The sequence below is a fragment of the Nipponia nippon genome, unplaced genomic scaffold (assembly GCF_047370975.1).
Source record: "Nipponia nippon isolate SJK-2023a ecotype South Korea unplaced genomic scaffold, ASM4737097v1 scaffold_8, whole genome shotgun sequence".
NCBI classification, from domain to species: Eukaryota; Metazoa; Chordata; class Aves; order Pelecaniformes; family Threskiornithidae; genus Nipponia; species Nipponia nippon.
The window spans coordinates 7,764,300-7,777,120 of NW_028262402.1; the positions used below are offsets into that span (position 1 = coordinate 7,764,300).

The window sequence follows — 12,821 nt, forward strand, 5'->3', positions numbered from 1 at the left end:
CTTCCCCATTGTATTATCAACCATGGAACTTATAAAATTGGAATGTTGACTATAATATAATAGCAAGTCTTATGTCAGAAAGGCTTGTGGGTCTACTCCAATGAAAAGATATAAAATTTCTCTTGAAATCTGTATTATGAGAGAAGACAGTGCTATTGTAAGTGCTTATAAACAGACTAAACCCATACAGAGTTATGAGGTATCACAGACTATTAGCAGTAAGCAGCTGATGATCATCAGAAAAGACTACTGCAAAGAGGTAACTATCTTAGGTGAACCACATGTCTTTGCCCTTCACAGATCAGCACTGCTCAACACAGAGGCCTACCATCCGCTCTTTCTTCAGCTCTTCTTTAAGCATTTCTCTTAACTTCCGAGCTTTGAGGATCCTTTCACGGTCAGAACATATTCGTTTCTCTTTTACAGGAACAGATTTTGTAGGTAGCTTTTCTTCTTGTGTTCCCGATCTTTCCTGTGTTGGTCTCTCCTTGAGTGGGGAGGGTACATTCTTCTGCAAGGTATCATCATTTTTTTGAGCGGCTACACCTACAGTTTGCTCTTTGTTCACTGATTTTTTTAGCGGGGAAAACTGTGGCACTTGTGGCACAGGTGTTTTCTTTTCGGGCAGCATGGGAGACTTCAAGGAGCTTTCAATGTTACTCTTTTCTGATGGAGAGGAATCCTTCTGAAGTGAAGCACTGCTGTCAGGAGCCTGTGATGCTCGCCTCTGCGGTTTTGATGCAGAACGCTGAGCAGATGAAGGTCCAGCTCTGGGTTTGACAAGATTGGGCATGGTGGAGATCCGTTTTCTTCTCTGTGTAGGCATCTCTGCAGGTTTACTAGCTTCTCCAGCACCATTTGAGCTATCAGCCTTGTCATCGCTGGAAAATTTAAAAGAGTATTCTGAAATATTTACAGTGACAGATCTGTAACCCTTACTTTCAAGATATGTTTATGCGCCAATCGGTATAACATAGTGCTACAGAAAAATGCAGTTATATACAAGAAGTCACACTAGAACCAACCTGTAGCTGGTACTTCTCCATAAACTGATCTGCTATAAGAACGGTTATGTTATTTTCTAGTATTAATTACTATTAATTAATGTTACTGTTACAAGCTAGTTGACCAACAATGCTAAACTCACATGTTCCTTCCCCACCCCCTGCTTTTTTGGAAGGCTCTCTACTTTCAGCTGAGAATACCAAACATCATCATACAATAAAGCTTTATAAAAAATAACCCACACAACATAGATGACACATTAAAAACATTTTAATAAAGCTATATGCAACAAGTAGTTTGATGATTTTTATTACAATCAACCTGAACGTTCCTTTTACACGTTTGCAGGTAGATGATATGTAAACTGTGAATTCCAAAAAAAACCTCAGCAGCAAAACTGGCTGCTGTTATTCTCCTACTCACACTTAACACATCAAAAGTTGCCTTATAGAGGCAAGAACTTTTGTCTTCCCTGGAAAGCTTTCTATTCAAGTACTTTTTCCATCCCTTTTGCAGAAATAATTTTTGAAGTGCAAGCAAAATTGCCACCCATTATGATCTTCCTAAATCTGCAGGCTCCTCCAGTGTTTGGCCCCTTGGCTGTTGCTCACAGTAAGACTGCAGCAGAATTACAACTGAGTCATAAAGAGTTTTTTTAATTTTACATTGGAACTATGCCTTGTTTCTGTACATAAGGACAACCACACCCATGGTTCACTTAGCTATCTTCAAAAACAGTCAGAAGCAAATGCCTTTGAAGGAATATAAGAAAAGCATAAACATACAGTGAAACTTTTCCAAATCCTTTCCAGCTACTATCCGTGACTCAGGCAAATGCTGCAGATGATCTTTTTGTATTTAACAGCCCCAGCTGTTAGCAGAAACTGTATTTAAAAAAACCCTCAAACCCAAAAAATTATGCTTAGAGAATTTTCACTTCCCTGATAAGCAACAAAACTCATTCAGCATTTAGAAAACAAAAGAAAGGACAGTAAATGGCACTACAGATACAGGTTTGAGCAGCTATGAAGGAATGCCTTCATAACGAAGGATGAATATGCAAGATATTTTCACGTTTACCTTTACTTCTCTTGCAGACCACAAAACAAACACACTGTGCTGTATGTCAGCAATCATTGCACTCAGGAAATCAAGTTGTGTGACCTCCCTCAAATTCACTCTTCCTGAATCTTCAGAGACACCCAGGTGACCAATCTTTAAAACGCATCATCTAGAGAGACAGCTCACCAAGAAGCTAATAATGCCTAAACTGCAATAAATCCCTAGGCCTGCTTTCTCTTATTTGGTTGCTATATGCCTTCAACAGTAACAAAAAACTTTAAGAACCAGCTATTTGGTGGAATTTAGGGTGACCAAATGGGGGCAAGAAGGGAGCAGCTCTCACCTGTGCCTTTTCTACTTGCTCCCAGGACTAAAAGTTCCCCTGAGAGTCTCCCAGCAATTTTATGTTAGATACTACCTTCTCCCTCCAGCTGAGCTGTGGAACTCACCACAGCACTCCAGCAGTCCATGTGCCTCTTCTAAAAAGCGCATCATTTTCCAAACCTCTGCTTCTCCAAAGTAGCTCTTTCCTAGCCACATCCCACACATTTCACTGCGTTGGCAAACTGAAGAGGTTTGTATGGTACATTCAGTGTGAACAGCTTCCATCACAGAGTCTTAAATTTCTTACAACTGCTCTACTTTTTTCTTTAAAACAGCAGGATGTGGTTTTGCGGATTTGTTCGCTCGAACATTTTTCGCATTTACTGAGGAAAATATTTTATGACCCTGCTACTTACATGGCAAAGGTCTATTTTTCAAGCCCCATGAATAGGTTCCTTAGAATATTCTCCCTTTCAGAATAGCATTGGTGTCTAGTTTTGAAACTTACAATTAGATTACACTGAGGCACCCACTAAATTACAAACACAAAAATTTTTAATAAATCCGCTGAATCATCAACAGTACCACAGAACTGAAAAACAGCAACAATATCTTCATTTAAGAAAAAAGTTCTGGATAACAAAAGATCCAGTAACCTGATCTCTGTAACACACAAATTCTATAAATAAAATGTGAAAGAAAAATATCCTTACAGCACATTGTAAAACAAGTTTAAGTATAAAAGATGAAAGATACAAGTTGAATAGAAGACAGCATGGGTTTACCAAAGACACGTTATGCCAACTAGTCTGATACCTGAATTTCTAGTCACAGGAAACAGAAGACTGTAAGAAGACCTTGTATTATGTCATAAAGGACAAGTTTCAACTAAAAGAATAGAGGTATTCATGCAAGATGCAAAACCGACTAGTTAAAAGAAGTGAGAAGGTTGTTCTGAAGACCAATTACCAGACTGGGGAAATGTCCTGAAGAACTGGTCTGTACTGCTTCTGGTGGGGATAGAGTTAATTTTCCTCACAGTAGCTCACATGGTGCTATGTTCCAGACTTGTGACCAAAACTCCCTGGAAGTGTTCGAGGCCAGGTTGGATGAGGCTTTAAGCAACCTCGTCTAGTGAAAACTGTCTCTGCCCACGGGAGGGGGGTTGGAACCAGATGATCTTTGAGGCCCCTTCCAACCCAAACCATTCTATGATTCTGTGAAAACAGTGCAGACAGCACAGCCCTGTTTTAGCTATTGCTGAGCAGCGCTTACACAGCATCAGGGCCTTTTGTCTTTCTCATGCTGCCCTACCAGCAAGTAGGCTGGAGGTGCACTAGAAGCTGGGAGGGGACATGGGTGGGACAGCTGACCCCAACTGACCAAAGGCATATCCCATACTATATGACGTCATGCTCGGCATGTAAAGCTGAGGGAAGAAGGAAGAAAGGACACTTGGAGTTACGGCATTTGTCTTTCGAAGTAACCACTACATACATGAAGCCCTGCTTTCCTGGGGATGGCTGAACATCTGCCTGCCCATGGGAAGCAGTGAATGAATTCCCTGTTTTGCTTTGCTTGTGCGCACGGCTTTTGCTTTACCTATTGAACTGTCTTCACCTCAGCGCATGAGTTTTTGCACTTTTGCCCTTCCGATTCTCTGCCCATCCCACTGGGCGGGGTGAGGGGGTGAGCAAGCAGCTGTGTGGGGCTTAGCAGCCAGCTGGGGTTAACCCACAACAGGGAGGCCTGAAGGACCAGCCCTCCAACCAACCTTACCATGGATTTCCATTGCAGTGAAAAGCACTTAAAAAAAATAAACAACCAAAAAAGAAAAAGCCAGAAAGCTCTCCCTCACTAATGCGTGAACAGGTGAGCACAAAACAGGAAGCACTTGTAAGAATGCAAAATCAAAGTCATCCAGTTATGGAGTGCAAAGACTTTTTGCTGTACACAGCAAACGGGAGCTCCCTGCTGCTGCACTGTCAGAAAAACTGAGTATCGGACCACACGAGGCCCCTCCTTTGCAGTCTTGACTTACATAGTATTTCAAGCACCTGCAGTTCAACCGCGGTACAGAAATGCAGGTTTTGCTTAGGTTGCAAATGCATCAAACACCCAGAAGTCGTCGTCCGATTACCACACAGGCAGCTGTCCCTAGCCACCGGCCGGAGGGCAGAGCAGCACCTCTATTTCAGGAGGTCTTCAAGACGAGACAACTCCGACCAACGCAGGGACGGCCAGGAGGCGACAGGCTGTGACAGCGAGGGCTACTGGAGAGCCTGCCACCGCGACATCCCCGGGGGCTTCTGCAGGGCGGCGGGGGCGGGCCCCGCCACCTCCCCAGGCCCGTCCCGCTGCCGGGGATCCACGGCCACGGGGTACCGGCGGCCCAGGCAAGACCCCGCCGGGAAAGCCCCGCGGCGCAGCACGGCACGGCCCCCTCCCCACAGCCTGGGCCACCGCGGGGCCTCGGTGGGACTCACCTCTCGTCCCGCCCCGCGGCCGGCGGGGGCTCGGCCGCCGCTCCCGCCGCAGCCTCTCCTCTGGCAGCCGCCGGGGAGACCGAGCCCTGAGGCTCCGCGTCCGCCGCGCCGCCGGCGCCCCTGCCCGCGGGCCGCACGTTGGGCCGCACGTTAAGGCGGGCCCGGCGGAACATGGCGCCGGCGGCTCCCTCCGGTTGCTCGGCAGAGCCACGCACGCACGCGCCCGCCCGGGAGCTCGGCGTCAGCGGCGCGCGGCCCGGTAACGCCGCGAGCTCGCTTGCCTCACGGCATGTCACCCGCCTGCGCGCCCGGCGCGCCCCGTGACGTCATCAGCGGGCAGCGGCAGGAAGAGGAGGGGCGGGAGCGGGCACGGCGCGGAGGGGGGCGGGGGAGGGCGGAGCCTGCGCGGGAAAATCAACAACGAGCAGGGAAGCGGCAGGAAAGCGGCTGCGGCCCCTCGGCAGCCCGAAAGGCTTTTTTTTGGCCTTAGTTCGGACACCTCGTGCGCAGCTTTCCAGGCGTTCGTTGTGCCGGCGGGGATCGACTTTAAGCGACGAAGGGCGGCTCCAGCGGTGGGGAAGGCGTTTCCCCGCGGGAGGGCTGGGGCCGCGCTGAGCCGCAAGCACCCTCGGGGGGAACGGCGCCCCGGGAGAGCCGCGGAGCGCGCGCCTCGCGGGCTCCTTGTTAACTTTCCTTGGTGGCGCTGACCGGCAGCGGCCTGCCGCCATTTCTCTTGCCGCTCGATCGTCGATCGAAAAAGCCAGGTCCTCTTACGCAAGGGCGTTGCGAACGCTAACGTACGGCGGCGTTTCTGCCTCCCGTCCCGTCGCGGGAGCGGGATCCTCCTGACGCGCCCGCCACGCGCTGATTGGGCGAGGCCCGTCGGCGGCGTGCCGCCTCCCGCGCGCGGCAGTGACGTTGGGGGCCGGTCAGGGTTTATTAGGGGCGTCAGCGGCGGGCGGGAGGCAGAAGGTTCTGGCAGCGGCGGGGGGCGTTGGCTGCTCGGTCGGTCGGTCGGTCGGTCGGTCGACTGGCGGTAGCGGTGCTGGGCGGCCGGAGCGACTCGCCATGACCCGTGAGTGCCGGCGGCGCCGCGCTGGGGCCCTGCCGGGGAGCGGAGCGGGCGGCGGGCCGGCCGGCCTTCGGCCGCTGCGGGGGTCGGCCGCGGTGTGGTGCCGCTCTCCGGTCTTGGCCCTTGTGGGCTTGGCGTCCCCGTGACGAAATCCCGCGGCGAGGGCGCGGGCCGCTGGGGCTGAGGCTTCCCGCGTCCTGCCGGCGTCCTGGGCTGGAAGCGAGAACCTCGTCAGGCCGGCCCCTGGCTGGCCGTGCGGGGGGCGGGGGGGAAGATGATGGTCTGCTGGAACAACAGCAACGCTCAGTTGCAGCCCTGGCTACTGCCCAGTCTGTAACTAAAAGGCTTTTATGTCACTGCCGAATACTTAATACTACATTGCTTAAATGGTGGTTGTTAAGGCTGCCGTGGAAGGGCAACAGGACTTGCTAACTGTCACCTTATCCAAAAGTAACGTTGGTGTATCTACTCTAAAATGAATGCACCTAACTGCTGGGGCTGCTGTTCTGGTGTCTGCCTGTTACACTTGGCAATACAAAACCTACCTGTTTTCAATCGAGGAGGTGCTTTTACATTCACGCTTAAAAATACGTACCTTCAAAGCCACTGTACTGCTGGAAGTGTAGACGAAGACCTGGATCATAAACAGCTTCTGCACAGATCAGACCTTGGATGTGAGGAAGAGGCAGGTTTATGGCTTTTGTTGATATTTTTTTTTCCCCCTGTTCTGCATGATGCTAAAATAAACGTAGCTTAAAGTTAAGAAGCGGTACAGCATCCCACACCTGAACATAGCAGAATCATAGCATTTCATTTTAGGATGGCTTAGTTTAATACGGTATCTGAAATACTAGAGGTGTAGAAGTTGTGGTGTGCTACCATGCAGTCTAGTCTTAGCTTTAGTACACATTTCCAGAGTTCAGCACTTTTTTATCAATCAGACCTGGACTAGACACTGTGATTTCAAAAGGACATATAGTAAAATAGAATAAGAATGGATTGCTTATTCACAACTGCTTACTGTGTCTCTGAGCTCATAAATTCATGGTACTTGTTGCACTGCCGAATTTCAGGGTACTTGAAAACTGAATAAATTTGTGAAGATGGTGATGACTAGGTGAATTGGAAAATTTTTGTCACTTGTCTTCCATTATTGCTTTGTGCCTGCATCAAAGTGCTCTGTTTACTTTTGCATTCTATTTTTGGGACATGGTGGCAGGCGCTTTTCTTCTGTTTTAAGTTCTGACGTGTAATTAGATCCCTTGCTGCTCAGAAAGAACCCCAGGGACAATGACCTCAGTTGCCAATCCTCATTGCCATTCTCTTTGACCTCCTTACAGTAGAGATGATTACTGCTTGTTCCAGTGCTATTCAGAGGTCTTTTGCCTGTCTTTCTCCTCAAGAATACTTGGATCTTGGAGTTGGAAGAGCGGGGACAGGTTGAACTAAGGTGTATGTCTTGCAGAGGCAGGCATGGATGGGGATGCTCAAGCATAGGTATAACCAGGAAGGGTGTACTGGCCTTTATGTGGCAGTTCATGCTTGAATTTCACATTACAGGAAGCTGAATTGTCTTTTGTCAGGACTGGACCACACTTCATGGAAGATATAGGTTGGTGTTAACAGAATGTAGAAAACAGCACCGTCTCCCTTGGAGCTCTGGTTACTCATTCAGCATCCCAGGTGAAGTACTGGGGCCAAACAGTCCTTGGCAATGTTTACATGGAAGCAGGGACAGTACAAGTAAGTTTCTTTTCAAATAGTTGTTTGGCTCTGTATGCCTTCTGTGCATACTGTCTTGCTCTACTTTTCTACCTGCTCTGCTTTGCTGTGCAAAAGTGTCAGCCAAGCTTTTCAGTGATGCCATTCGGTTTGGTTCTTGAGCTTACAGTCTTACCACGTGTATGGAATAACTCTGCACAGTGTTTGCTTGGAAAGGAAGGAAGTGCATAAAGTTAAGGGTGGAGGATAACTGCTGTGTGAATTCTGACTATAGCAGTGTGTTTTGACTTCCTGGCTCTCTTTTTTCGTGATAAAAGAAGATACTTTGTTTCTTTAAGCACCACAGAAGAGATTTCATTGCTGCCGCCTTGTTCACGTGACATTCATGCCTCCTGCACACCACAAAACTCAAGAACCATTTATAGCCTGGAATGTATCATCTGCTCATGAGTCATCGAGTTCTAATCAACACCAGTACTAGCAGAGATAGATAGATAGCTGTTTTACTTCCGTTTCTGGACAAATAGTGGCCCTTCTTCTACATGGACTTTTGGGACAGGATCTCACTGAATGCTAGTGAGGAGGATGGAGCAGGACTTCTCTCAGCTTTTTCAAAAGGTAGTGCTTGATATCCTGTCACAGATGAAGTACATCTTCCAAGGCAGGAGCAGCCCTCAGGAAGCAGCAGTCATACGCTGTTTTCATTTCGGCTTCTGGCACCTCTTGCCAGGCAGCACACGTACTGGTGTGAAGAATGCACAGAACCACTGCTTCTGCAGGGTTGCTCTTGTCTGCTTGTTGACATGGCAGGTACCTTTATCAGCTCAGAAGTGGGGTGAGTACAAAGCTGTGCGCTGTATCAACAGGTTGTTGTGTAAAATTGACCTCGTCCTGAACTGCTTCTGTATACCTGAAATTGCAGGCACCTGATGATTGGAGAGATCTCAGTCTTCAAGACTGAAAGACGGTATGGGTAGTCTTGAGGCTGAAGAGAGGCACAACAGAAATTATGGGGAGCTGGAGCTTTCATTTTTGAGCATAGAAAAACGTGATCATGTTTGTTCAACAGCACGAGTGATTATGCCTGGAGTATCTGGAACACTTTGAGTCCAAAAGAAGCAGGGCAAGAAGAAATACCAAGGAAGCAAACAAGCTCTGGCACGTTAGAGCAGACTAGAAGTGCCATAAGGAGGTAGATAGTAAGAAAAGATTGTCAGCTAATGCAGAAGAGTTTGTAATTGTGATGGCTGTGGCCATTGCCTGGAAGACCCTGAGTATTTAGATGGAGAGCTGCATCTGCTCTGAGCAGCAGTTGTGTTGTGCTGGTTTCAATGTCATGCCCTCAGGAATGTTGTCTGATCAAAAAGATTGCATGCCTAACTTGACAGCAGTTCAGGGGATTGGTAGACCTGGGGAAAGCTGACTGTCCCCTGAAGAGGTGTCCTGTATACTGGCATGATGTGGTGGTGTGTGGGTGTGTGTGTAATGTCACTCTTCTCACTTTTGTTGAAAGTGAGGCTTAACTTGCTAAGGCCATGGTTAAATGCTACGCTTGATTTCAAATAACAAATCTTTTTGAGGTCACCTCTTTAATAGTCTGAGTGTAATTAGTTGAATGGACTAAAAGTCCATCACAAGCGAAGTAGGTAGAACACCTATAACCATGCCCTTGCTGCCAAGTTAAGGGAACATCTACATAGAGAAACTCCATAAAATGAGGAGGATTGAAAAATACAGATGTTGGTTTACAATGAAATCTAAACAGCATGCATGGGAAAGAAAGCTATAAACAAAAGCCCATAATCGTGCATGGAAGGAACCTTCCTGAATGCTTGTTTGCTAATTCCTTCAATAGCATGAAAATACTCTCGCATGTGAACGGCATTAGGGTTGTCCACCCTGTGCAGGAACATAAGCACGTGCCTGATTGGGGAAAGTGCTAAGTCCTTTTATTCTAAACAAGGCGTCTTGATGAGGAACTGGAGTTTTGGTTGTGTGTCAGCTTTGTCAGACGCACTTCTTCTGCAAAGGGCTCTGTGGCATACAGTAGGTAAACAAAATCTTGGGCTGAAGCTCCATAGCTGCTGTAGCTCATACTGCATACATCTCAGCTGCCTTGGAGCAAAAACGAATTAAACCTGCACACAGCTGCTTGGCTGCTATGTGTTCTCTGCTTTCATGGTTCCTAGAGTACGGCAACTTTAGCATTTGATAGCCCTAGCTGAGCTTCTGGGGTATGAGTGCCCAATCATACATTATGAATCCTGTGTTAAGTAGTTTTAGGGACTTTATCCAGAGAAAAGTAAAGCCAGAGTTCCCATATGTATTAACTACACTGGTCATCTTCTAAGTGGCATCTGAAGCAGTGTATCCTTTCTACAAAGACATGTGAGGGCCCTAACTGCTATTACTAAGTATAAGCAAGACTTAAAAAGTTCATGGTGCTTGACCATGGGATGTGATGACATCCATCAGTGATTTTGTGTGACAGCACTACACAATGAAAGCAGGTGGACGTTTCTGCATTCTGAATACTTAAAGCCATTTGCTTTTTAGTTTCTTAAAGGGCCTTGGGAAGAGTTCGAGGAAGCTTATAAACTCTCTCAGGCTGCCCTCATTTTAATGCTGTTCTTTCGGTCTAAAATTAATTTGTGATCTATATTAGATGCTGATATCTGAGATAGAGAGGATGGCTCCTCCTTGGATGAGTTACTGTCGTCATTTTGCCTAGGCTATCGATGGGATGGTCTGCCTTCACTCTCTTATGGGAAACTGCATCGCGTTTCTGGAAGGAATGTTGGAATGGGTTTTGGTGACCTCTTGGACATGACCTGTAGAAACGTAAATGTGAGAACTGACAGGCTTTCTCGCCTCCCATTGTGCACTGGGGAGGGAGACTGCGATGGAAGATACTGCCAACTAGCGAAGATACTGCTGTACCAACTCTACAGATTAAGCCAAACTTTACCACCTTTACAATAGACTTGTACACAGGCAAACTGTGTGTAAAAACTGGTAGTCCCTGTGTAAACTGTGTATTATCCTACAGGTGGGAACCAGCGTGAACTTGCCCGCCAAAAGAACCTGAAGAAGACTCAGGAGATCCACAAAGGGAAAAGGAAAGAGGATAGCTTGTCTGCTTCTCAGAGAAAACAGAGGTAAGATCTAGTACGGTTGAGTGACACGGTTGGGCACAATAGGAGGGGAAAATGGGTCAGAAAGAATCCAGGGTCATAGCTAAAACAGCATGTAAGTACTTTGCCTTGATTCACGATCCATTCACATGCCAGAGCATAAACCCTGGATGTAGGTTTTACTGTAGATGCTGTTAAAACAGATTTGGTTTTGGTAAGACTTGTAAAGTTTTTCTTTCTTTTGAGCAACTTTTTGCCTGGTAAGAACAGGAAAAGATTGTGTAATACTTTCTTGAAGGTGTTTGATCCATTGTGTCCTTTACTTGTAAAACTAAAAGAATTATGTAAGGTCTACTAATCAAGTAACTTGTCTACCTCATGGGGTACTGTACTGAAAAAAACAGGGTAATAGAAACAGTGTGCTCCTGGCTAACTGAGAAGTTTTATACTAATCTTTTTCCCTTCTTGAAATGGGTGTTGCTAAAGGGCAAAAACAAGCTGGAGGAGACTCTACTTAGAAAACCAGTGAGCCAGTATCTGAAATCCAACTTTTTTTTTTTTTTTTTTCAGAGACTCTGAAATTATGCAGCAAAAGCAAAAAGCGGCTAATGAGAGGAAGTCTCTGCAGGCAGGTGCAAAATGAGCTGCCTGTGTGGAGAAGATGGAGTGCACCAATGAAGAGAGGGGCCTGGAAGATCATTCATAAGTGTCTGACCATTACATGACTAAACATCTATCTTGCGGAGTTGTTCAACTAGCATTAGTTTAGAGTATTTTCTGGTTAGCATAGACTTAGTTGTCTGGAGTGCTATTTCAAAACTGACTACACTCTTCTGCATGCATATGAATAAAACTATCAAGCAATGGCTTTAGTCCAGCTTTTGCTGCATTAGTTGGTTTCACTTAATGGTTCCAGTAACAATTTCTGAATCTACAGTTAGACCAGATTTTTCTTGTCTTAATTCTTGAAGCACAGCTTCATTCAGAATGGAATACACTTGTAAAATGTGCTTAACCTTACAGAGGTCTGAACTGTAAATCTCATCTTAAATTATTTTTACAATAAAATGTTGCATGAAATACTGTCTAGTCTGAAATGGTTATGCTTGATAATCGGTTCATTTCTGAGAAGTTACCAAGAACACAAAGAATAGATAGAATTGTGGAGAAATGCAATGTAAGTATGTAAGTGTAATAATATAAATAAAATACATACTATAAGAAATGCGTATTATAAGCAATATAATATGCAGTGGTAAGTCTGCGCTATAGAAAAAGTTGCCTATCGGGTTGCAGACTTCACTGCTGTAGGTAACTGTGAATCTACTACTGATAATAACTTCAGAGAAGCTGCAGGCTTGATGTTAATGAGTTGCAGATGTAAGCAATCTTGAAATTGCTGCGTCACTAGAATTTAAAACTGCTGCATAAACCAGCTGTAAGAATAAAACTTAGCGTGAGAAAACTCAGCGCTCGCTTCACAGACATGCTTGAGCATGTTGTGTACTGACGGAGGTGAAACTGGTTTAAATCTCTGGAGAGAGAGAGAGAACTTTGAAGCCTTTGCTTGTGTGAACTCTACAGGAGCTAAGGGCGTTTATTGTTAACCGGCCCTGGGCACAGCTCGAGGAGAGTCTGAAGAAACCGTAGCTGGTTTTGGCAATGCAATACCTGCGGTTGGTGAGAAATGAAGCAGGTTTTGTTGTTTTTTTTTTTTTTTTTCCGCTTCCTCTCAGTTGGCTCCGTCTTGGTTCCTGCTGTCAAGTCCGCCGGGCCGGTCACGGGTGCGAGCCCAGGGCCCGCACACGCAGTTGGGCCAAGCGCCGTCAGGAGCGGGCGGTGCAGCCCGACTGATGGGGATCGTTAAAACAGATCAAGCGCTTGGCAGCGGCCGGCGGCGCTGGCCGGCGCGGCGCGGGGGGACGAGCTCTACGGGAGCCCGGCGGAGGCGCAGGGGCCGCTCGGGGTCCTGCTCCGCCGGGGCGCGGCGGGCAGCTGAGGCCCGCCCTTCCCTGC

At 46.9% G+C, this 12,821-nt stretch overlaps 2 protein-coding genes across 17 annotated transcripts in view; one reads left to right on the plus strand and one right to left on the minus strand.

The window, feature by feature from the left end:
* BDP1 (BDP1 general transcription factor IIIB subunit) overlaps positions 1 to 5,225 on the minus strand; it is a 56,187-nt gene extending 50,962 nt beyond the window's left edge. For 3 of the 13 annotated variants that reach the window (XR_015700963.1, XR_015700962.1, XM_087741720.1), the window contains exons 1-2: positions 4,878 to 5,224; positions 329 to 881 (exon numbers count right to left, since the gene is read on the minus strand). Coding sequence is in view for 11 of the 13 variants with exons in the window: in XM_087741720.1 (XP_087597846.1) it covers positions 329 to 881; positions 4,878 to 5,050 (726 nt within the window). In the remaining 2 variants the exon portion in view is untranslated. Of the gene's footprint in view, positions 1 to 328; positions 882 to 4,432; positions 4,829 to 4,877 lie in introns of those variants that run through there. The other 10 variants (XM_087741714.1, XM_087741712.1, XM_087741711.1 and 7 more) reach the window with 6 other exon arrangements.
* A 427-nt stretch (positions 5,226 to 5,652) lies between these two features.
* Positions 5,653 to 11,888, plus strand: LOC104019904 (small EDRK-rich factor 1). Of its 4 annotated transcripts, none has more exons than XM_087741745.1 (5): positions 5,653 to 5,952; positions 6,510 to 6,634; positions 7,533 to 7,692; positions 10,721 to 10,829; positions 11,376 to 11,888. In XM_087741745.1, the coding sequence occupies exons 1-5, from the start codon at positions 5,946 to 5,948 to the stop codon at positions 11,446 to 11,448; spliced, it is 474 nt and encodes a 157-aa protein (XP_087597871.1). In that variant the 5' UTR covers positions 5,653 to 5,945; the 3' UTR covers positions 11,449 to 11,888. The 4 variants fall into 4 exon arrangements, with proteins under 4 accessions (XP_087597871.1, XP_087597872.1, XP_087597875.1 ...); XM_087741746.1 differs by lacking the exon at positions 6,510 to 6,634 and adding an exon at positions 8,010 to 8,289; XM_087741749.1 differs by lacking the exons at positions 6,510 to 6,634; positions 7,533 to 7,692 and having other exon boundaries at positions 5,668 to 5,952.
* The last annotated feature ends 933 nt before the right edge of the window (positions 11,889 to 12,821 follow it).